The following is a 24728-nucleotide window of genomic DNA, read 5'->3' as shown; positions in this document are numbered from 1 at the left end:
ATAATACTTGTAAACAATCGACAAGTTTTGGCGCCTTTTTAAACACACACGCGTGTAAATGATGTCAACGTGTTTGATTGAAGGCAGTCTATTGCAAAGTGCACGTCGCGATTTTTGTCTGGGGTGGCCGCGTAGCAATGCAAATGGCGGCAAAGGTTTGTTTTAAAAAGTTTAGTAATGCAGATCCAGTGGATGGAATACATTATGAGCAACCTCCCTTTGAAAAATAGAAATAAAGAACAATCGAACTGATGTCAAATCTAAAGTGGAAGTTATATACTGGCTTTCTAAGAAACATCCACCCCATTAGACATGGAGCGCAATTCAAATATTTCTCATTTTTATCAGTGATCTAATCTAGAACTAGCTAATCTAGATATAACTTTTTCTCTGTTTTACCATATAAAGGTACTTATATTTCTGATACATCGAACAGCAGTGGACTGTTAGATACATGATTCCCATTCACTCGGACCTCTGCTGTCAGTTGACAAGCTACTTCAGGTATGAATTCAAACACTACTTTTCCTTTCGCTGTAACATTCTTTTTCAGTATTTTCACTGCATCGGAAGGGTATATTTTAATATCAATAACATCGCTTGGATTGTAGTTGAAATTTCCTGATTTAGTTTTCGTTGTCACAATCAGTTGCTGTTTGATTCCTCGTATAGCATACAAATAGAAATCAACTCTGCTCATACTGGGATCTGTTTTTTCTACTTTTCTTACAACTCCGAGCCCCGATTTCACTTGTTTCGTAAGCTGTTTATTAGCAAGGAATAATACGTCTAACTGCTCTCCAACACAATCAATAGAGGTATTACAGGTTTTCTTCATCTCTTTATTCTCAATCACTTCACTTGCAACCCCTTTCTCTATCAGTTTCTTCATGTATTCAATGACTCCGCGTGTCTGATCGAGCACAGACTGACTTTTGACTTTCCTTCTCTCGATATTATTAATATTCTCATCGATTTGCTTCAACAGCTCCTCCGCATTTTTTTGCAGCATATCTATCATTACTCGTAACCTTTCCTTCACCAAAAGCTTAGCTTTTTCACAATTTGCCTTCGATTCAATTGTTTCCTCTTCTATTATTTCAACCTGGTTTTTCATTTCTTGTTCAAGCGTTTTTAACTCCTCCAGTTGTTCAGAAAGCTGAGCTTTATTTTTCGATGTATACTTACTCAAAGTAACTATAGAGTGTTCAACGTGACCATCTTTCCAGCACTCCATACAAATATCCTGTTGGCAGTCTTTACAGAATAATTCTACTAGTTTATCAGCATGTTTTTCACAGTTAGTTTCTCTGCTCATCATCATTCTGATGTCTTCTTCTTTTATATCTACGAGAGATACAACTTTGTGATCTTTGGTAAACATTGAATGGCTCTTCTCACATTCGTCACACAACGAGCGATTACAGTCAAAGCAATGCCAAGATGCTGGTGGATGACTCCCAGAAACAGAACAAACCTTCTCACTTTCTACAAACTCCAACACCTTCAACATCCTTGAGTGCAGTAGACTTGGTTTTAGATCATCCACGCCAGTGTTTAGTTCTGGCAGTAGAGGAGTTTCTGACTTACATCTTGGACACTTGAAGACGTTGACTTCCTCGATCAGCTCGACGTCCCTTTTGACGCAAGGCTTACAAAATGTGTGAAAACATTTCAAGATCTTAGGTTCAGTGAGTCTATCGTTACACAAGGAACATTGCACATCGTTTTTGAGATCCTCAAGAAAACTTTCCATGTTGATATCAGGATTTCTACAATGAGTCGTGTGTTGTAATTTCTGGGAACTTTCTGGTGGATCAAAATTGTATTTCTAAGAAATGGTCACCTATCGTTATCCACAGGCAGCCCATACATTCGAAGTTTTTAGTTTTGTATAGAATACATGATAAATGGCCTGATAAATGGCGGTGCATCTCTTTAATAGAAAAAATAAATATCCATTAGAAATGTCCACGCGTGTCCACCACGTTTGTGATATTACAAAAGAATCAATGTCAAAACATTCGTTAAATTTATCCAACATGGCGACAGTGACGTCACATGCTACCCAAGCATTGCCCAGCCTGAATAAAACAAAAGAAAAGTGGCTAACAAAGAAAAATAAAATTCGTCATTTTACTTTATTTATTTCCATCACCCTAATAAGTACATTTTAAGAGAGTTTCCCTTCTGATTTATTATGGCATGGAAACTATTTGGGTACAAATGCTTTTGTTTTCTGATGTACATTTTTTTCCTCGTTAGAATACGAATTATATAAAAAAATCAATATTATTTTAATTCACAACAGACGTGTAGAATCCATCTGATATTCGTCAAACGTGTGTTTTCTCCGTATTTTTCCTAAATAGTTCCCAATGGAAACTCACTAAAGTTAATACTGGCATTCAATGAAGTTTTTTCTAGAAAGAAACAATTTACATTCTCATTCAGTCAATCCATGTTGCAAATGCGTTGACTTCATACGATGTGGAAGCTAGTGTGGATCCTGTTCTAGCTTGGGTACAAACATCCGTTGATTTTCATACCTGTTTTTATACCCAATCTAGACCAGAATCCGCTGCAGCCCTTTTCTGAGATTAATGGGAAGGTCAATTTACTCTGACACTAGCTTAATACAAACGTAGTTTGTACCCAACTGAGCTAGACCAGAATGCACCTTGTTTGAGTGTCTCAAATCATATCTTTGCCTCTTGACGGAGCTCATCTTTCGCTCAAAATTTCTTCCATCAAAGAAAATTAAAGGAATCGATCTGCGAAAATTAAAACAAAAAAAAAAAAAAATTTTTTAATGTATTCGAGTAAAGTCTCACTGGCATTTATGTGAAAGATTTAACGCTTTGATGAACATCCCACCAGGTGTGAACTTCATGCAACTTAGTGAAATTTGAACACTAAATATTTGCATTACTTATCCCCATGATGTTAACATAATACTAAACTATCTTTTGTGTGTGTGTGTCTTGTCTGTCTGTTATTTTTCACTCTGGATCTTGATCAATATTTATGTGTAATCTTGCAACGAATCAAAGTCGATCGACGCGTGCCATGCAAGTAAATGAATTGTATCCAGCGTTTTGGTAAGGACTTTCTTACCAAGTTCTTTCGTCCTTGTCGCTTGTTTTTGTCTTTACCAATACTTGCTCTTTTTCGCATGCTTTTGTCTAAAAACAATTATCAACGTACAGTTTTATGTTTTGTACAGTTTTCAGGCTTGATTATTGTCTCAAAATCTAAGACTAAATTCTCTTGTCTTTCTACGTACCGTCACAAGGAGCTAAATTACAGAGCTGTGTCATCCTACTTGATCCCTAAAGAAGCACAAAATTCCTCACCCATCCCTGATGGGGGATTAAGGCACTGGCGCATTCTCTCCCTTACACCTCCTCCACAGTCTGCATCACATCCTGACCAGGGTCCCCACGTACTGTATCTGGCATGAACTTCAACAAAATGAAAACAAAATTAAACTTATCTCTGCATGATCTTGTTTTATAACTTGATCTGAATGCATTGAATAATTTGCCAACCCTGGACCATTTGCCTACCTGGACATGGTACAAATCTTCTACATGGCCTTATTACCTTGGTTCTTGGATCATTTGCCTACCTGGACATGGTACAAATCTTCTACATTGCCTTATTACCTTGGTTCTTGAACCATTTGCCTACCTGGACATGGTACAAATCTTCTACATGGCCTTATTACCTTGGTTCTTGGATCATTTGCCTACCTGGACATGGTACAAATCTTCTACATTGCCTTATTACCTTGGTTCTTGAACCATTTGCCTACCTGGACATGGTACAAATCTTCTACATTGCCTTATTACCTTGGTTCTTGAACCATTTGCCTACCTGAACATGGTACAAATCTTCTACATTGCCTTATTACCTTGGTTCTTGAACCATTTGCCTACCTGGACATGGTACATATCTTCTGCATGGTCTTGTTTCGTATCTTTCTCCTATACACTTCTTGCCGCCATTAGAAGGAGGGGGATTTGTACAGGTTCGTACACGAAACTGAATTCCTCGAAGACCACACGTCTTGCTACACGGAGAGAACTGGGACCAACTACTGAATCCACCATCAACTAAAAATAGCAACAAAGAAGCAAGCTAGTAAGCCGCTTTCTTACGTTAAGGTTCAATGTGCTCAATCCTCTTTGAATCAATCTTTTTAGCTTGAGCGTAATGGTTTGCCATTCCAGATCTTGATTCATTCTATTGAAAATTAGATTCTTTGTTCGAGTCGTACCCATATTCATGTGTATAATCATGCTCAACCGTTAAACAAAGAAATGATACTCTAGAGAATGACACGTGGTCTGAAATTGGAAAACGTTACATTCAAGTTAAACAGGTTTTCTTATTCAAAAGTTTAAACACCTTTGGTAGTCGCATGGCATTAATTAGTTGTAGAAAAGGATCTGCTATTATAGTGCCTGTCGTGCCAAAATGGAATAAGGAAAATTGAGAATTCATGGACTCAAGACCTTTTTCGCATGATCTAAGAGTCAGTATTTACTCACTTGGACAAGGTGTTATATTACACCGTCTGACTTGTACAGATGGTCCAAAAGCAATACATGGTTTACCCAGAATGCCAGGCGTTGGGTTGTTGCAAAGGCGTGTGCGCACTTGCGCGCCTCGACCACATGACCTGTCACATTTTCCCCATGACGACCAGTTACTATAATGACCGTCAACTTCACACAAAAAAGGAAATAGAAAAAAGAAGTAAAAAGATAGCAATAACGAAGCATTCCACATTAGTGAGCTTATATCGTTAGATCAACCAACGTGATTCATTGTCATAGACCCCTTGCAGCACGTCGGAATGCAGCTCAATTTGGAGGACATAACAATAGATTTCCAATTCTCATGAGATTCAAATTCTTTTGTTTTTTCCTCCAAATTGAGCTGCTTTGACGTCACATGCAAGGGGTCTCTTCATATCTCAAAGGATCTTGAGTCATATGGTTGCACACACACTCTATTGTTTTATTGTTGTCGTTTCACTATTCGTTTGTTATATTTTATTTTTTGTTCGTGTATACCTGCATGCAAGATTCTCGAGTACCCATGCAGTAGAAGGGGTTTTTCGTGCAGTGCTAGATGTATCACGTGACGTGCCTGACCTAAACCATCAACATGCAGTTAACATACATCCCACTACCAAAAAACATTTTCTTACCAAATACCTACTAAAGACGCCAGGCAACATTTATTTAGCTTGGCCTATTGTTAATTCACTTCAAACAGTTTCTTTCAAAGATTTATTATTAATTAATAAACATTAATTAGTAATAACATTTTAATTAAAGTTGTACCTTTGTCCTGGACTGGCAAAGATTTGTGCAGAATAGATGCCTTGGATTTTGCTTGGACGTCTGTTTTGGCATGAGAAATAAGTTGTCCGAGACCTGGCAACCCAGAAAAGTTTAATGTCTGTTAGATCTTTGGGTTAGATTTTTCATCAATATGTTTGTTATCTTCCCTTATCCCATCTTTCCTTCCTTCCTTCCTTCCTTCCTTCCTTCTTTCCCTCCCTCCTTCCTTCCCTCCTTCCTTCCTTCCTCTCTCTCTTCTTTCCTTCCTTCTTTCCTTTACCCTTTTTCTTTCCTTTATGTGAAATTTTTCCTCTTTATTTTTCCTTGTCTTTTCTATATATGGCTTACCAAGCTTTAACTCCGGAAGTTTATTTTGTATTTTCTTCCCTTCTTTGATCGTAAAATCCCGTACCAGATCTCTCAGGATTTTACGCACCAACGCTTTTCTTGCTGAAACACGAGTGGTTCCTAGGAAAAAAGGAATATTATTATGCGCATACGTTGACGTTTCCTTTGACTTCTTTTGCGCATATTTCTCGAGTAATTATTTTAAGAGCGAAAAACATCATAAATATTATTATTTAGTTTATTCGGAAAAGAGCAATCTCACAACTATCAATACTCTTATCAATATTATTTGTTTCTTTTTCAGTGTAAAGTTAATAAATAATTTTGTGATATATTTTTTGTAACCATGAAATTGTTGAAGAATTTCTAATAAAACTATTCATTACTTATTATTTTTAAGATATGACAAACAGATCTACCTGGACAGGCTTTCACAAAACAGAATCCATGTTGTATTGAAGGTCCACTACAGACTTTCCCGCCAAGAAGAATCTGAGGGTTCTGGCATACGCGACTACGAGCTCTGACGCCATAACCGCATGTCTCTGAGCATGTGCTCCAAGGACCCCACGGAGAGAAGTACTGACTGACAACTGGTGTGGACGCAAGACTGTCACGTGTGCGAGATTTGGCGACTGCAAAATATAAAGGTAATATGTACATAACTCTTTTAAAGGTTTGTGATTGGATCACTCCAGGACCAATCATCATACAGAATGAATTAGTTCAGGAAGTCGTTTTTTAGACGCTTAAAAATGGCAAGAATGGGAAAACACTACATTTGAATCTGAATTTAAGAAAGTTTTTCAAATTGTGATGAATTTGATTTTATTGTTAACAGAAAATCTATAATCAATTTTGAAAAAAAACAAAGCTGGCAAACAAAACGAGAAATGAAGTATTTCGGATTCCAAAGTGGCGTGAACGAGGCCATCATTTGTGTCAGTTCACGCCCCATCAATGATTTATCGTTTGTCGGTGCAAAAGAAAAAAAACTTGCAGTTTACCTTCAATCTAATACAACAAATGAAAACGTAAAGCACTAAAAACTTTACCCTATCTATCTCGGTACATATAAAGATAGCTAATATAATCTGATAGTTATTAATGTTTCATAGCTATATTAATATTAAAATCTAAATGATTTGACCTGTGACTGACATCGCTCTGATGAATCTTGACACCTTAGATCAGAGTGGGCGCAGAAACAGTAAGCTGAACGAAAAATGTAGTGCCAAGACATTACTTATGTAAGGGGCAGTTAGAACTGTTCTAGAAACTTGAAAGGCAACGAAAATAAAACATCTAAAACATCCTTATTAACTCCTTCAAATTCTGCTCAACATTTCCTTTAAACCTCTATCTCAGATTTTTTTAAATTATCGCTTGTGCTCAAATCCGCGCGCACTGCCCTTCCCTCTGATATAAAATGTGCGACTTGTTCTTAGAAACTAAATGCTTCGCAGTACTTTTTTACCTCCGGAAATTTTCTATTGTTTATTCAGGAAACAAAGGAACTTATATTATCAATTCGATATTAATTCATCAGATATTTCAAAAAAGTCTTGGATATTCACTATATGATTTGGGATATAAAGCATTTGCATGTCTTTAAATAGAATGCATCAACTTACACGTCCGTCGTGTTTTATTGAAGCTTTCTCGATGAGAAAGAATTCCAGAAATCTCCATGTTTATCCAGGTAATCTCAAAAAGGGTAATCCGAATAACGAGCAAAAGTTTGATAGAACCTAGAATTTCTTTAAAATTTGGTTCATTCCTATCATTTTTTTCATTCCACAAAAATACATTGTCACCACTCCATCGAGATTGTAAAATTTTAATGTCATTTAATTCTAAAGAGTTAAACAATTTAACAATCGAAAACGAAGGGATATCAAAAAGGAAAGAAACAGTTTTTAAGGTAATCATTTTTATTTCATATTTATCACTCTTTCTCGACAAATCTTTACAAATTTGTTAATATTCCTAATTTTTTCCATTTCCTAGATAGGATGTGTCAAACATCGGAGGGTTAACAAGCTTATCGGCGAACAATCGAGGAGTGGTGACATAATCCGAAAGTTTTACGACAGCATCCGAACTTTAACGATAGTTTTCCGAATACTTATCGATGAAATTTGGACTCTTACAATAGAGCCCGGATTTTTCCGGATTTTTATGATATTTTACGAACTATGGGGCTTATTCACGCGGCAGCCATGTTGGATTGAACAATAGATTCCACCACGCGTAGCCTCAAATTCAAGCGCTTGAGAATTAATTGATGCTGGAGAAGCAAAAATTTTATTCTTGTCTCAAGAGAATAAACATGGCCGCCGTGTGATATAGGCCCATTTTGAAAAATACAACTTGCAAGCCGTATAAATTTGTTAAAACCCTCGCTTTAATTTTTGTCTCATCTACTTGACCAATACTAACAAATATGATGATTTGTTAATTGTATGATAATTTGATCCTGAGAAATTTTTTTATTTGACGGCCATGTTGGATGGCATGCACACGTGGTAGCCATATTGGAGGATTAAACTAGAATTTTGACAAGGTAACCTTAGAATAATATTTTTAGGATGAATTAGTAAATATATAATAAATATTTGTATTAAACAAATAAATAATAGCAGTCGTTAAAAATCCTTTTTTTGACGAAGATTACCAAAATATCTTACTAATTCATCCAACATGGCGGATGTCACGTCAAAATTCAAAACGTTCCCTTAGGATTTTTGTTTCTCGATTTTGGATTTTTTTCGGTGCCTTCTGTGCAATTTTTTCAAAAAACTTCGCAATTTCCCATGTTTTCTTGCATTTTGAATTCTTTGCCTGGCTACAATTAGATTGCCATCAGATGCCTTTAGCGCGTCCTCTAGAACCTTAGCAAAATCCACGCTTCACCACCCGTGACAGTTCTCTCTTACCTCCAGGCACGTACGTAGGACTAGATGAATAAACTCCCATATTATTGGCAGCACTTGGAGCAGGAGCAGCCGCAGGGTAGTACCCTTGGGGCATCTGGTTACTACTGTAGTAAGTCGATCCAAATTTCATTGACGGGAGATATTCAGTAAAATGGTAGGTCCCTGGTTTGAGGAATTGGTAGGGTGCTGGGTACGGTGCATGGATATGGTGCCGGATATGACGTCATCTGTGCCGCATTGGGTTGCTGGTAAGGCTGCTGGTTGGTGATTGGGTCATTTCGTTGGTAGTATGGTTGTTGCATTGATGCTGTTGGGTTTTGCAGTTGAGCTGTTGTAGAACCTGTTGTATCTGGATGGGTAACTCTAGAAGTTGGCTTTGAACTTTTTGACGGTTCATCTGGGGAAACAACTGTAAAACATCCTGATTAATCAGTTGAACGTTTGAGCGTTAATATGTCCGCGTTTCTTCCCGATCAAAAGACAAAACCATGGCTGCCATGTTGGTAGCGTAAACAAATAAAGCCAATAAGAAATATTGTTAAATATATATACCACCAACATGGCGGCGATAACGCAAACCAAGAATCCTGAAAATTCTTTTTAACTTTGCTATGAAAGAGCGCATTCTTAAGACATCGTTGACCTACCCGTGCCACGCCCACACAACGTTTTGACATCCTCATTATCCAGGTATCTCTCCCAGAACGATATGTCACCGCTCTCAAACTTGGTGCAGTGAAAATGAGGGCTGTAGTTTGGTCGACCAATCATAAGCTGAGTATTGAAGTCAGTCACGTGACAGCCTGGAGAGCGGCAGCCAAGACAGTGTTCGCTTGACGAGGTATGTCCTTTTAGCTCACAGTTGAGGTAGAGTTTCAGACCTGAGGTTTGAAAAAAAGATCTATAAATCTTTGCACAGTTTTTTAAAGGACTAATATTATTATAGGAGGTATTGCTGACATGTGCATCTACTATTTACCATGGCGTCCAATCCACTATTTCTTTTAGAGAGAATTACTGATTTTTCCCCCCTAGAATCGATTCTACTGTTTCAATTGTTTAGTGTCCTCCAGCATGGCTGTCAATTATTACCTTTATCTTTCCTCCACGTTACCAGTACATCGTGCCAGCGGTCTGTCTCCAAGGGCGTCTCCAGGCATAGCGAGTCGTTAGGTATTGCTATATCAGCGCGTAGCTTCCCTTGTAAAGTGTACAAAGAGAATCCCTTGGAGTTGAACGTCGATGCTCCTGAATCAACGATGTATCTCATGTCATCTGATTTAAGGAAGGTGTCTTTGTCCGTCTTTAGAGTCATTTCGAATGAAAACCCATCATCACATTTATCTGGAGCTGATGGCAAAAAATCTTTGATTAGTCAAGCCAAGTCTAAGCCTTGTCAACATTCTGTTGTGGTCACCCTGTCATATATATCACATTTTTCCCCCAGTTATCATATTTCTAGTTTAATATATGGCGAAACTAATAAATAAATAATAAATAATAACTTATCGCTGATAACAGCCCACGTGATTGGACTGGTCGACAATGCTGCTATTTCTTATAAGATAATTCTGTTAAGTAAATCTTTTTTTCCACTAACCACTGATGCATCCACCAGCAAAGTCTCCACCTCCTAACCACGCATCTTCTCCATTAAACGACAATCCCCCACGTGTCTTTTGGATATGGCCGTGTGATATCATGGCAGCTCCAGGACTACCCGGGATTCTGTCCCCGATGATGTTACTAAGCGACCAGTGGTATGATGGGTGTACTGTCAAAGCGATTAAAGAAGGATTATTTGCCGTCAAATTATTAACCAATCGTGATATCATTATGAATTCACCGTTCAATTGGATTAGTTTTTTAACACGTTATTAGATTTTTGCAAATATGTGTGCGCATGCTCCGTCGATTATAGTGATGTCATTGTTTAAATATTCCATTGAGCATTCCATTAATTTTTCGTTTTTCGTTTCGAAGTTTTGCGACAACGTTACGTCATCGTAGCCACTGTTGGTAGTCAAAAGATTTCACCAATATGGCTGACACTACTGACATGTTAAACGTGATTAGAGCGAGTACAAAGTATAACTTACATGCATGTGATTTGGGTATCTTTGAGTTGATAGTCTGTGTCATATTCTCTTCTCGCTCGTTCACAGACCTGGATTTTGTTGGACTTAGCCTCGTTTCGATGTCCTCAGGTTTGATCCCTGCCTCGCCTTGGTGTGCTGCGGCTATCTTCTGGGTGTTGTTGTCTTGTTGCTCTGTTTGATTAACCACTGTCTCATGCTTGTCGTCATGCTTCGCCTCATGCTTGGGATCATACTTGTCTTCGTGTGACTGATCCTTGTCAGGATAGTCCAAAAGGTTCTCAAGGTCTTTTGAGTTTCCGTTGATCCGTCGGATCAGATTGTCGAATCCTTCATCAGGAATATCAAAGCTGACGCCGTCGAACACAATATGATGCTTACCTCTTTGCGATATAGTACCGTCTCTTCCTACTCCAGTCATCTGCCTGAAGGCTTGAATATTAAGTTGCTCCGGAGTGTAAGCTCCTTGTCCAGGTCCTTGAGGCTGCGAAGGAGCGAGCATAGGTTGTCCTGGAGTTGCGTCAGCCATCTGCATTGGGTTGGTTAACACGCCTCCGGGCGGCATATTCATGGGGTTTAAAGTGTTCGGATACGGTGGGATATTTTGTTGTATACCAGTGAGGCTGCCCGTCATGTGAACTTGTTTTGGTTCAGGCATGATCAGAGGTGGAGGTTCTACTGTATTTATGTTTTCCTGCTCGTTATGTTTGTCATCTTTCTCCTTGGTGTTCCTTTCTTTGGTTTTGTCAATGCTTTCATTTCCATTCATTTCGTTCTCACTCAGCTTCTTGTCGTCTTTATTCTTTCCTTTCTTGTCGTTTCCATTTGCTGCCATAATGGTTGCATTAATCCTCCCTCCCTTGATGATAACTCCGTCTCCTATCTCTCCTCCCTCAATAACGCCTCCTTCTATTATTCCCCCATTGATTTTCCCCGCCAAAACCACTCCACCTTTAAGCTGGCCCCTTTCCATGACCCCACCCCTCAGAACACCCCCACTAATTGACCCCCCTTTGAGAATACCCCCCTCGATGCTCCCGTTTGTCATCTCCCCTCCAAGCATTGTACCAGCCTTGACAGTCCCGCCGGAGAGTTTCCCAAATTTGAGGATTCCACCCTCGACGCTTCCTCCAGTCATTGTCCCTCCTTCCATCTTCCCTCCCTTGATAGCTGCCTCCCTTGACCTCGCCCCCTCTCATTACCCCTCCCTCTAGGCTTCCTCCTCGAAATGAGCCACCTTGAAGCACACCACCTTTGATGTCCCCACCTTCGATATAACCACCTTTAACGCTTCCTCCATACATTCTTCCTCCCTTCATCAATCCACCTTCAAAACTACCGTTGATTAAACGTCCACCTTCAATCAGTCCATCATGAAAAATCCCGCCCTTCCATTGTTCCATTTTTGAATTTCCCTCCATTTACATAACCTCCTTTGATAGTCCCTCCTTCAATACTTCCAGGCACTTATTTCACCTCCTTCTATAAGCCCACCAGTTATAGTGCCCCCAGTGATCTTTCCCCCTTGGATTCTTGTCCCTTTGACCTGTAGAGGAACCAAGTATTCTTTGTTGTCCTTTTCCTTCTGTACGACCATTTTCTCTCCTTCGCTCGTCGTTACTTTGTTTTCCAATGAAGGCGACGGGACCCTTGATTTCTTTTACTTTTTTATCCTCTTTTTGATCTAAATTCCCATCTTTTTGCTTTCTATTCAGTCCAAAAAGTTCAAACGGATTGAAGAAAGGATTAGCAAGGAATTGGTTATAAACGTCTGACTGTGCCTGGCCTTCTTTGCTGTCCGCGTAGTCATGGCTCCCAGTAGTTGCCTCACTGTGGTTTCTGTTTGATTCCGTGTTGTTGTCTTGTTCTTTTATATTTTGTTTATCCTGTTTATCTTGTTTTCCGAGACCTGCTTTCTCCAACTTTCCCGGTTTAGTTGCATTACTAACCTCTACTGCGTTATCTTTACCGCCTGTTTTTGCCATTCCTTCATTTGCTGTGGTTGCTGTATTTGGTGTGTTGACAATGCTCTCAGTGTTCCCAACATTCAGCGTAGTAACAGGACGTTCCTCCGTCTGAGCATGCGCATTATCAATCGGATATGGGTAGTCCATAACATTCGGGTCTTGTTCGTTATTTTCTTGTGCTGTGTTGTCATTACTGTTGGTGTGACCGTTGTTCTGTTCATAGTTCTGTTCGTCTTTCTCTTGTGGCCTCCGTCCCCCTTGTTGCTGACTAATATCTTCGTTTTGATCCAGCTGTTGTGAAAACGAGTCTACGTTGTTCATTTCCTCACTACTGTCGTACCTACTAACTGCCTCATGTCCTCTGATCCGATGGCTGCTCACCTCAGCTGCAACAGCCTTGCTTATCTTATGTCCATTACCGAAGTGAGACTTTGTAGGTCGAATTTTCTTCATATTTTCTGCAGGACTTTTCCCTTCCTCGATAGCATTATAAAAATCATCCGAATCAGATTCTTCTGGGTTGTCACTAAAAACCTCGTAACCAGGCCCCCCGTCGTGCTGCTTGTTTAACTTGTACCCAGGACTCTCTTCCAAACCCTGCGTTTCTGACTTAGTATTTCCTACTGAATTCTCATCTTCTGCATATTCACCAAGTTGGTTCAGCGGTGCTTCATGGTTGTCATGGTGACGAGATTTCGGCTTGCCAATTGCCGTTTTATCGTCTCCGTTCAACGCGTGGAAGTAGTCAGTCAGCTCACCAGTGTCAATCATCTTAACTTTCTCCATGTCACTGGTAACATCGTCATTGATTCCCTGTTTATACGCGCCTTGCACGTCGTCTATTCTGTTGATTTCGTTCGCAATGTTCTCCCTTGAAACAGCATTTGCCTCGTGGGAATTTCCGTCATGAATCTTATGACCATGTTTATGTTTTTTACTCTCACTTGAACTCGCAATGCTTTTTCGTTGGCTGCTATCAACTTGTGAAGTATCATTTTTGTTAGTCACGTGTTGTGACGTACTTTCTTTTGCGTCACGTGATTCCTTACCTATGGCAAGAATAGTCACCAATTTGTCTTTGTTTTCTTTTGAGTTTGACGATTCTTTCGCTTTGTGATGTTTTTTCTTCGCAGTTGTGTGTCCACTGATTGTCAATAGTATAAAAAGACAACACACCGTTATCTTGAGAAATGTCAACCTTGTTGCCATGGTAATAGTCTAGAAATGTAAAAACAGATATGTGTAGTTAGTTTCGTGGATTCTTTTTGGTGTCGTTGCTCTTAAATGGCTTCCGCTTTTCAACCAATCAGGAAAGAGCAGGAAAAGTGCAATAGAGGCTTTGTATGTAGCATCACATCATGGACAGCCATGACAGAAGGCACAACAATAGTATTGTTTCCCAGAGAAACTGAATTCTTACTCATGTAAATAAGATCAGACCAGATATAATTGTTACTGCTTCTTGTTATGGCTGCTACACAAGCCTCTGTTATCCATTAAGAAGGAAAACGCACGGAATTCGTTTCCACCTATAACATTATGCGACACCGTACCTAATTCAAAACTACGTAAAACAATTCAAAACTTCCCCCTATCAAAACCAATAGAAGGAATATATTCTTGCTACATTCAGATATATGTTAAATATAATGCTTATATATTTACTGTATGAAACAAATGTCTTCTGTTTTTAGATCGTTTACTAAGTGATCTGTAAGTACCTACGATAGCATGGAAGGAAGCCATCCGTAAAATATATCAGTGTATTATATAATTAATGACAAAAAATAAAGCTAAAATATAAAATATAACAGGAACAATCGTTTTGATATAAAACAAAATCTTTTCTCAAACAATACATTTTCTTTTGTTGAATATATAAACTTATTTTCGTCTTGCATATCAATTTTTATGAAGAACACTTCAATTCTTTTGTTGATTTAAATTTTTAGAGCTAAATCGATCATGGGATACACTTAATTATCTTTTCAAAATATGGAATAAAAATATCACTTCGAATCTAAATAATAGTTTATTTTGACTACGAAAAAATAAGAAAAACAAATTGTAAGAAAAAACAAATTCTAGTTAATTAAAGCTATTATATTTTAAGGAGAAGAAAATATAGGTAATACTTTTTCTTACCTCAAATACGGTGAATAGTTGAATTGCTCGGATGAGTCGTTGAAGACTTTAGTCGGGAGATAATCCAAAATAACCCTTTTTCAAGCCTCAATCAAGAAATCCTAGTTTCATGACACTGGAGTCTAATATCGGCATTAAAAAACGTACTCCAACTTCATTCGTGCAAAAAAAAGTTTAACAAATATTTTTTAAAAAATAACAGAAAAAAAAGCGCGATTATTTTGACGTGTGAAGGTTATGGTTCTACGCATGCGTGGTCATCCTATTGATAAGATGGTACTTGAAAATGACAAGATCTTTCAGGAATGTCTTGATGATTTCTGCTCCAAGTTCGCTTGTCAAAAGTGTTTCTCGCAGAGTTCCACGAGATATTCGAAACCTTGAAAGAACAGATAGATAATTTAAACAAAAAAACCAAAAAAACCAAAAAAAAAAACCAAAAAAAAAAATCAATATTCTCGATATTAAACTTAAAATTTGGTTATCCTTTTTTTTGATTTTTCGAACTTCGACTCAGATGACAAATGTAGTAAAATCCTAACCTATTTTTCCGTTACATAATAATAATATATTACTTCAAACAAAATGTGCATAAATTAAAACGGAAAACAATTTAAAAGTCAGTTGTACCCAGGCTCTCTCTTCCTCCATGTGACCTCCATGTGATCTCCAGCGATCTCTAAATACAGGATATTGATCTTACTCACAGGTACCAGTAAAAAACTATAGTAGATCTTTGTATTTCTTAAATATTTAATAACCTTTATAGTCTAAGAGCTCGTTGTAAATCAGTTTGGAAAAGAGAGCCTTTTTTCGCCAAGGGATTTGAATTTTGCAAATGGCCAAGTGAAAAGAGTGATTCCTCTTGTATGTAAATCTGTGGCGATATTCGTTTTTTACTAGTACTTCTTTCAATAAGGTAAGCTTTTTTCATCATATTCTTTTGCAGTTTTGAAGCAATAGACTGTAAAATACTTTTATTAAAATTACTAGTCTACATTTTCAAACGAATTTATTTTATTTTCTCTCGATAAGATGATACTGAATTCAAATCTTAATAACGAAGTTCAGATTTGTAACTGTGTTTTGAGTTCTTTTCTCCTCCACAGCTTTTGTTTTCAAAAGCAAATCTTGCAAACCTGCTCTAGTTACCCGTAGTTATCTTTCAGATATACCTTGTATTTAAAACTTTAGATTTATGAAAATTAAAATAACGATAATTGATAGCTAAATATCTCGTAATAGAAATTTTATCAGATTATCGAATTTTTTTTAGTCGTTTTGCTTTCACTTCCATCACTAAGCTAATTTGATAGTCCTCCCCAGTCTCTCTCTGCTCCGCGCCCCATACCTCCCCCTTCCCCTCAATAATTCCAAGTTTTACTATTGTTTGCGAAATGTGTCATATTTGAACACAACTCGTACGTAACACTGACTTTAAATAATTATTTTTTAGCGAAAATAATCCAGAATGTCCAGTTTACTGTTTCTTTGCTGTTTGATATGTTCCGGCGTTATTTGTACTGGAGCTTCAAGTGACAACAGGCCATTAAAACGAGGTAAATGTAAGAAATTAATAATAATAATAATAATGATAATGGGGTTCTCCTATAGCGCATGGAGGACTTTACGGGCTGCATATTATATTAACGTTTATAAAAAAGCAGAAAGATAGAAAAGAAGTAAATAAGGAAAACGAAATGAAGGGAGAGAGTAAAGAAAACATATGAACAATTTGTGCGCATTTGCGCATTTGCTATTCAGCGGATAAATGCACGCGTTTGTGAATATATTTTTAAAAATGACGGGAAAATATAAAATTGCATTAACCAAATCACTTTTGTTTCCATTCAGAATCAGTAAGATCATTAGAATGATTGCTTCTTTTTTTTTATTTTAACCAGAAAAGGTATTGGGATCAGAGGATCTTGATGTCAGTGAAATACATAATCTTCTTGAGCACGACAATCCTCAAAGCGATGATGAAATCCGGGCAGCTTTTCCAGTAATGAACGCATTCAAGTCCCATCAATTATTCTCTCCAGAAGACTTAAAAGATAAGAGAGAATACGAGAATACAGATGAATCGAACATTGAACAGGCTGTACAAGCAGCTTTGAGGAAACTTCGTAAGAAAAAGGCATTTTATGACGATGCTGTAAAACAAAACACTGCTGCTTTTGACGACGAGGGGCATAAACATTTAGCAGATAAACACGAGAAAAAGAATGTGACAGCGAAAGAACTCATTGACGAAGTCGTGAAAGATGAGATCAAAAGCCATGGAGGTTCGCCAGACAATGAAAGTGACGATGACGAAGAATCTGGAGAAGACTCAAGAGCAAGCTCAAGGTCTAGTTTTGATGATAAACAGATTCATAAGAAACTGGCTGAGATTGCTCTTTTGGAGAACAAGCTTGCACATTTAGTTCGACAAGTCAAGCACTACCTGAAAAAGAAAAAAGCCCATGGACATAAATCGGAAGGGTTGGAAGATAACGATGATGTTGAAACTATTTTAGCCGAAGCTGACGAAAAGAAAAAGAGAAGTGGAATACCACACACTTCAATCCTCGAAAAATTTCGAAAAAATCCGGGCCTCGTCGACAAATATATGAACAGTATACTAAATGATGATAGTGACACAGCTAATGGAAACCAGAGAGACTTGCTTGGTAAGAAAGAGATGGAGACGGCGTTGCTTAGAAACGTCGTACCTGGAGAAATCAACTCGATCCCGTTGTCAAGGCTTGATAAAGAAAGTGATGATTACGAGAATATGGCTACCGATAGAGGTGTTGCTCGAGACGCAATGGTCGAGTCGCCATTTTCTATTCTTGATGTAAAGAAGACGACTGGCAAGAAGTTTCGACACGATGTTTCTTAAGCTATTTAATTTTCATCCGCGTGATTAAACTTTATGCTGATTGGTTCGTATTTAGGGACAATAAAAACTATTAATGACGTCACCATCTAGACCAACCAATTATATTTCAGAAAGAGCTCGCAAAATTTAAATTTATGTATTTTTTCATAGAATGTACTTTTCAAAAGATTTCTCGTTATCACGATTTCACTTGTGTTTTTCAGTGTTTCTTACACCTGGAATCTACAAAAAACCATGCGCACCGGCAATGACGTCATTATAACAACATCAACGACAAAAACGATTTTAATGAATACATCAGTAATCATATATCAATGAATTCAATTATATAAATGTAGAGCACATTTGTGATTCTTGGAAGCATTAATTTATATATCTATAATAATAATAATAATAATAATATTATTTAAGAGTTTCTTTGTTCGTGGGAATCATGACTTTACTACTTTTTTTTTTGTTTCATGTACGTATTTATAGCAGGAATATGAAAATAAATACGTGGATGAAACAAAAAAAGTGATAATTGAAGTAAAGAATATTCGCATGAAGGCTCAATTATGTAACAATCAAACATCAATTTGAAATATTTTTCTGCAATATATATTTCGCTATATATTAAACAATGACAATATTTTGCAATACTCTAAATATGCCAGACTTTTCTATTTATTTTCAGTCTCAATTGCTGTTTTATCATCCACCACTCAGGTATAATTCTGTCCAATGGCTCTTTGTATATGTCCGAGTAACATTTTTCTCAGTAGTACAAGGACCTTTTCCAAAGTACCATTCGGTTTGGTATTAGGCTTACGACTAGGTGACTTACTTTGTGGATATTTTTGAACTTTATGGAAAATTATTGAGCTAGACTTCCCTTACTGCCTATCTGTTGTACCGTGCTTGTGTGCGATGTTTAAATTTGGCTTATTAATTAGTATACGTTAGCTTTTTTAAACAGAAACTCAATTAAATAACATCACTATAACTGCGTTGCTTCGTGAAAAAAAGGGATTATGAGAAACGTGATCGTAGAGTAAATTCGTAGGGACATATTTCCACTTCAGTTTCACGCCCTTCCAAAAGAAATACCCTTAGAAGGGATATTGGATTGTATTACAATCTATAGCCGTCCCATCAGCTCCAAGAACAAAAGACTTGCAGGTGAGATCTACCAAACAGCGGCCAAATGCATGCTGACATTTAGAGCCAAGACATGGATCGTAGCCACAGAAAAGAGTGGGATCCTTTACGTCGTAGCGCTGCCAACCTAGATAAGCAAGTGACTTGTGAGACAGATGACCAAATAAGGAATTCATAGTGATCGAGCAGGTGATATAGCGGGAGTCGGGGGGGGGGAGAGGGGGGGGGGGAGGGGGAGAATCTAAGGTAGGGAAGGTTGGAAGGAAGCCTGCTGTTTAAAGTAGCGCTATTCATAATGGCATGGGAAGAACAATGGCCTAGCGAATCCCTGAGACAAAGGGGCGAGAGCGCGCGCTTTTCGATACGAAATTTCCCGCCAAAACCACAGGCAGTCCACCAAGACAAATTACTAAAGGATCATTTAGGCTTAAAGGACTTTTCTGGATATATAGAGATTCAGTAATGAGATATCCCGTACCTCTGCACCTATCATCGATTTGTCCGAACTCATTAAAAAAGACTGGATCACAGCTCGTATCCGCCAGGCACTTGCTCTCACTATTATCCATACAGCCAAACTCTGAACACGGGTTGAATCCACACATGGACTCAGGATTGACGTTTGCTACCATAGCACTTTTGTGCACACCTAAGAAATGGGTAGGAAACTTATCAGACACATGACACGTAAGGGACTTTATCCGCGGCATGATTGGCCCTGAACTTACTTTGCTCTGAACCAATCAGAGAGCTAATTGCGCGCGCACCGCACCCAAATACAATCTTTGGACTCAAAAGCCATTCGAGGGCAAATTTACTCCAGGCGCGTCTTTCAAATGCAATGGACTACATCCTATCCAGGTGAAGCTTGATAGTCGACTTATACGGAATTAAACTGAACCTAGATTACTTATCGTCGGCAATATTAACACGCTGTTTGGCTCTCCCAGTTTCCAATGGGACGCATTTATTTTTACAACCACACGTCTCTTACAAGTATATATTAATAATTAAACATTAGGCCGGGTTTCCATTGGCGACAGAAACACAACGCAATGAGATAAACGCAGATCAAACATTTCCGGTCCATAGCTTCTCCTTTCGCTCTCAGTGGCAACCAAACTTTACATGTGTGCTAACGTTAGTGTTGAGACATTAGCGTTGAGATAAACATAGGCTTGGCTAAGATCGTTACATATTTGAGCCAACTGAACCCAAGTAAATCTAAATCCATCTATACGAATATCAAGTATGTTTGCGCAGAAAAAAAACAATTTGCTTAAACTTGGGTACTAGAGTTTTACATTACCATCTGAGGGTTTTGAGCATTTATGAACGTTGCAGACTTTGACTCCTATCAAAAGGTCTTGATCGCAAAGATGGCGTCCTTTGATTTTCTTGCAATGTCGTGTCCTCTTTGTCCATCCTCCTCCACAAGATTTTGTGCATGGAGAGAACGCTGACCATGGACCATAATGTTCCTCACCTGCATCAAATATTGTGACCTCTTTAGCTTGAATGCTATGTTTTCCCATTTCTGATCATGTGTCATTCACTAGCTATAGAGTATCATTTCTTTGTGTAACGGTTGAACACGAGAAAACACGTGCAGGAATTTGAACACAACTCAAACAAAACAATTTTTCTTAAGAGAATGACACGTGGTTGACCCGAAGTGGGAATACCTCCTCCCGACCACTACTTAATATTTGTATGTAGATTTAAGAGTCTTACCTTCACATGTCTTTAACTTGCAGTGCTCTCTCTGCAGGGTTGATGATTTACACAATTTTTTATAGTCGCAATTACAGGTCCTCGTGCGAAATTTAAACGAATTCTCGCCGCACGATTTCGAGCACTTTGACCACTTGCTCCAAGGAGAAACGACGCAGTTGTCGTGAAAAGCAAGCCCATTATCGGTGTGGATGACAGGGCTTGACGGTTTATTAACTTTATCAGCAAGAATTCTCCTTGATGCCGAAAACTTGTCTCGCTGTTTATAGCCAAATCTCATTGGTGCATATTGAGGTCCTGCGACGCAAAAGGTAGGAAAAAATCATCATAATATTTTTTGTTTTATAAATTTATGTGGTGCACAATGATTTTTATGCACGCTTCTTATGCACGCGCTTCTTAGGAAAAAAACGTTGCGCGCAGCAAGCTTCGCCTTGTGAACAACACCTTCAACATTATAAACGATGGCATGATGATCTCAGCCAATGAAATTCGACTTCAATTCTTCGTGTGTGTATCGCTGGCCAAACCTCGGTCGGCAGCAGCGTTGCACGTAATAGATCCGGATATAGCATACGAGACTTTGGTGGTCGATATTTGGCTGGAAATTGATTGACTGATTATTAGGGAAAGTTTTTTAGAGCTTAGTAAGCGTTCGATAAGATGGAAGTTTAGTAGCAATTGATTCTTGGTTAAGAAATAATCAAATCTATAAATTCTCGCTACCTTTACAAGGTAATGGCTTACACCACGTCCACTGCATTGTAGGCTCAACGCATACTCCAGTGTCCTTTGACCGCTGGCCAGGGCAATTCCTGGTTCGAATTCTCAGGCTTTGAATGCCGCATCTTTTTGAACAGGTTGACCAAGATCCCCACTGACTGGGCATATTGTTTCCCTCGATGATTACGTCTGCATAGGTCGAGTTATTATTGTGACTTACGATGTGTAGGCCTGAATCTGTCGAGAAAGTATTATAACTATTAATCTTTTTTAGTTTTTTGATATCCTTGGGGTGTATGTTACGTCATAGCCGCCATGTTGGTTGACGACAACAAAGCATTCCTCAATAATTTGCTACAGCTTCTCTTGTTAGATCAACCAACATGGAGGCTGTTTCACTATTATTATATAATGGGATTTTGAGTCTTATGGTTGCACGCCAATACTTTGCTCAACGAATACGAACTGGCGTTGTAACGTAGCTCTGATGTCATAAGGTGAGAGCGACCCTTCCGACACTTGAACTACATTCACTATTTACAAGAAAACACTCAACTACCATATTGCTTCTTATGAAGGGAGGAAAACGGGAGAGCCTGTTCTTCGACAATTTTTGCAATTTTTCGCTATTAAAACACATACAATATTTTTAAACAGCTTTTCTATCTTACCTGAACAGACATCAACACTAGCACACCATTTCCAATCTATAGCACTCCCTTTGCAATCTGGATGATCCTTCTGCGCATGCGCACATTGCCGTGTACGAATCTGTAGTCCGTTTCTCCCACACGTGTCCGAACAGGTCGACCAAGGACCCCAACTAGTCATGCGCAATGTGTCATGCCCGTGGGAATGTATGACTTTTTCAGGCGACCAGATTTGCTTTGTGACATCGTGTTCGTTCTTAAGCTGTTTAAAGTTGGATTTCGGAATGTCATTTGTTAAGTTCAATTTGTATTGAGAATGTATATTTTCAACTTCAGAATCATTTGACAGCTTTCCATATTGCTTTGTCTTAAAAGTGATGTTACCATATTGAAGGTCACTATTTCGAACGCTATTTTCGAGGTTCTTTGCTTTCATATCGTTATCATTTCTCGTGATGTTTTCGAATTCACTATTTGCTGTTGCATTAAGCCCTTCTTCCTGCATTATAGAATCTTCACCCAGAGAAGACTCATTTTTTATCTGCATATTCATCTTCATTTCATTGCTTGAGCTTGTAGTTGTATTACTCCCGTTCTGGTTCATGTCAAACTGAATGCCATGAATGTTGTCTTTTATTGGCAACCAAGCGGCATTATTTTGTTTTGGACTCAAATCATTGTGAACTTGTTCTTTTCCATTGTTGTGTTTCTGTGTCATATCATCTTGAATTCCACTGACTTGATTGGTCCGGCCATTTTTCTGGGATTCCGCTATGTCATTTTGCATTCCCTGTACCGAATGCGATGTCTTTTTATTCCTGTCGTCTTGGCTCATATCAAACTGTATTCCATGTATCTCTTCCTTGATAGGCAGCCAATCAGGAGCCGCGATGTCTACCCCGCCGCGCGAGGCCTTGGAGCTATTACTTCCTTTAGGTCCAGTCGTACCATTTGGTCTTTGGACTTGCACGTCATTTTGTACAAGTTTTAGAATATCTTTGCTTGGCATGTTCATGTATTCTTGTGCAGCTCTTGCGGCGTTAGAATGTTGATTCTGGACTGAAAACTGCGGCGAATTATCATCTTGGAAGAAGTTTACTCCATTCTCTTTAATTGGAAGCCAACTTGATTGATGCCCGTTCTTCACAGAATTGTCCTTGACAAAATCATTCTTCAAAGTGAATTGTTTCCCGTTATTTTCTTGCAGAGGACTATAGTGAATTATATTCTTTTGCTGAGGCAAGTCTAATTTATTTAATTTATGTTTTGGATCAGATATTTTCTTAAGTTGAAGTTTAAAGATTCTCGGCTTTTCCACTTTACCCGGTAATTTTTTATTTTTATTTTGTTGGTATTGTAGCCGTTGCTTTTCCAATGTGGCATCCAAAGAAGGCTTTAGGTTGTTTTTTGTTTGCTGTAAATTTTCGACGGAATTTAAACCTCTATTTTTCCCCGATGTAACTACTTCTTTCATCTTGTTCACTTTAATCCCCAACCCTTTTGAATTTTCCATTTTGTTATTTTCCTGATATCCATAATATTCCAGAACTTTATTCACATCTTGGTCAACGAGTGAAGCTTCTTCCTTGCTAAGGAGTCCCAGAACTTGACCATTAACGGCGTTCTGCTTGACATTTCCACTTGTAGATGCTCTCTGCGCTTCTGGATGAGTGCTATGATCCACAAATTCTACAGCAAATTGTTCCCTCTTTGAGATTTTAGGTTTGGAGTTTATTCTTCCGAGAACTGGAAGTAAATTTTCTGTTTTGTCTTTCTTGGTGGCTGGAAGGGAATCGATAGCCATGTCCCGCTTTGAATCGTAGTCTGCAATCTCTTCAAAAAAGCAGCCGAGAAAATCTTTTAAAAACCACTATAATTTAGACTCAAGTTTTAAAATGTTGAAGTCTTAATTATAAGTGAGGTTTTATTTTTAAAATCGTTAAGATTCAGTTTTCAGATGCGTAGGACATCACTGAACATTGGGAAGAAAAACGTTTTTCTCCTCAAATGCTAGCCCATCCGACGATAGTTCATACAAACACCATAAACGTTCTTCGTATATTGTGTGATTTACCAAAAATTGCAATAAAAAAATTAGAATAAAACTAAAATGTGAGAATAAAAACTACGATTCAGTGTTTATTCATAGGAATGTATAGTAGTTTTTTTGGCAAAAAGGTTGAGGTAAATTGATATATTTATATATTGCCTTTGGATGACTGTGTTTTTGATTCAAATTCGTATTTATGGTATATAGGACACTATGTACCATCATTACTACACCCAAGACCATTCAGCGGACCATTTACTAGACTCACTTCAACAACAGTGGTTTACATGTATCATCGAGTTTATACGCTATATAAATATTATCAATATTAGAAAAACACACTTGAGTTAGTACCATACCTGTTAGTGACTGTTCCCCATGAAGCACTTTGCATTCAATCTCAACAACTATGAATAGACATAACAAGAACACCAATACAAACACTCGTAAAGCAGCCATCCTTTTCCTCAAAAACTCGTTCAATCTTGACTCATTTTGTCTGCGTTTTGTAGGACTTTTTCTCTCTCGATCAATTAAATTTTAGACGTGTTTTGAGATGGCATTTCTTATGCAGGGCGTTGCGGGTTCTACCTGCTTAACGAAGACAAGGGTTAACCCGTAAGAGGTTCCGCTATGATCTAGTCTTATTTTTTTAAATTGAAATACCATTACACCTGTTCTGGCGGATTGGC

The 24728-nt window shown here is 38.2% G+C and overlaps 2 protein-coding genes and 1 non-coding gene across 4 annotated transcripts; 1 reads left to right on the top strand and 2 right to left on the bottom strand.

The window, feature by feature from the left end:
- Positions 1–412: 412 nt before the first annotated feature.
- On the bottom strand, positions 413–15081 carry LOC116294012 (uncharacterized). The gene is made up of 16 exons (XR_016120177.1): positions 14853–15081; positions 10744–13925; positions 10245–10418; positions 9737–9994; positions 9292–9525; positions 8805–9053; positions 8645–8773; positions 6125–6340; positions 5706–5825; positions 5358–5450; positions 5085–5165; positions 4557–4733; positions 3942–4118; positions 3287–3464; positions 3118–3185; positions 413–1831 (listed from the first exon to the last, which is right to left on the bottom strand). It is a non-coding gene; the product is annotated as an uncharacterized LOC116294012 (transcript).
- LOC116294035 (uncharacterized) lies at positions 6296–18387 on the top strand. 2 transcript variants are annotated; one of them, XM_031701553.2, is made up of 3 exons: positions 6296–6355; positions 16309–16411; positions 16757–18387. In XM_031701553.2, exons 2-3 carry the CDS (start codon positions 16324–16326, stop codon positions 17737–17739), a joined length of 1071 nt encoding a protein of 356 aa, XP_031557413.2. In that variant the 5' UTR covers positions 6296–6355; positions 16309–16323; the 3' UTR covers positions 17740–18387. The 2 variants fall into 2 exon arrangements, with proteins under 2 accessions (XP_031557413.2, XP_031557410.2); XM_031701550.2 differs by lacking the exon at positions 6296–6355 and adding an exon at positions 15615–15771.
- Positions 18388–18757: 370 nt separating this feature from the next.
- LOC116294034 (uncharacterized) lies at positions 18758–24597 on the bottom strand. The gene is made up of 7 exons (XM_031701549.2): positions 24396–24597; positions 22008–23819; positions 21340–21573; positions 20614–20910; positions 20189–20365; positions 19358–19528; positions 18758–19006 (listed from the first exon to the last, which is right to left on the bottom strand). The coding sequence occupies exons 1-7, from the start codon at positions 24493–24495 to the stop codon at positions 18831–18833; spliced, it is 2967 nt and encodes a 988-aa protein (XP_031557409.2). The 5' UTR covers positions 24496–24597; the 3' UTR covers positions 18758–18830.
- Between the last annotated feature and the right edge of the window lie 131 nt (positions 24598–24728).

This window comes from Actinia tenebrosa, unplaced genomic scaffold (genome assembly GCF_029948245.1).
Source record: "Actinia tenebrosa isolate PJP-AT-01 unplaced genomic scaffold, QUT_ActTen_1.0 PGA_scaffold1__47_contigs__length_23844297, whole genome shotgun sequence".
Classification (NCBI taxonomy): Eukaryota; Metazoa; Cnidaria; class Anthozoa; order Actiniaria; family Actiniidae; genus Actinia; species Actinia tenebrosa.
This window is presented reverse-complemented; position numbering and strand designations above follow the sequence as displayed.

What these genes read in the sequence shown, in the direction of transcription:
- LOC116294035 (XM_031701553.2), top strand. Translation starts at nt 16,324, where the DNA reads ATGTCCAGTTTACTGTTTCTTTGCTGTTTGATATGTTCCGGCGTTATT. An exon ending in CAACAGGCCATTAAAACGAG is followed by an intron (nt 16,412 to 16,756) that starts GTAAATGTAAGA and finishes TATTTTAACCAG; the next exon opens with AAAAGGTATTGGGATCAGAG.
- LOC116294034 (XM_031701549.2), bottom strand. Translation starts at nt 24,495, where the DNA reads ATGGCTGCTTTACGAGTGTTTGTATTGGTGTTCTTGTTATGTCTATTC. An exon ending in TGGGGAACAGTCACTAACAG is followed by an intron (nt 23,820 to 24,395) that starts GTATGGTACTAA and finishes GCTTTTTTGAAG; the next exon opens with AGATTGCAGACTACGATTCA. An exon ending in CAAGTTAAAGACATGTGAAG is followed by an intron (nt 20,366 to 20,613) that starts GTAAGACTCTTA and finishes TATTTGATGCAG; the next exon opens with GTGAGGAACATTATGGTCCA.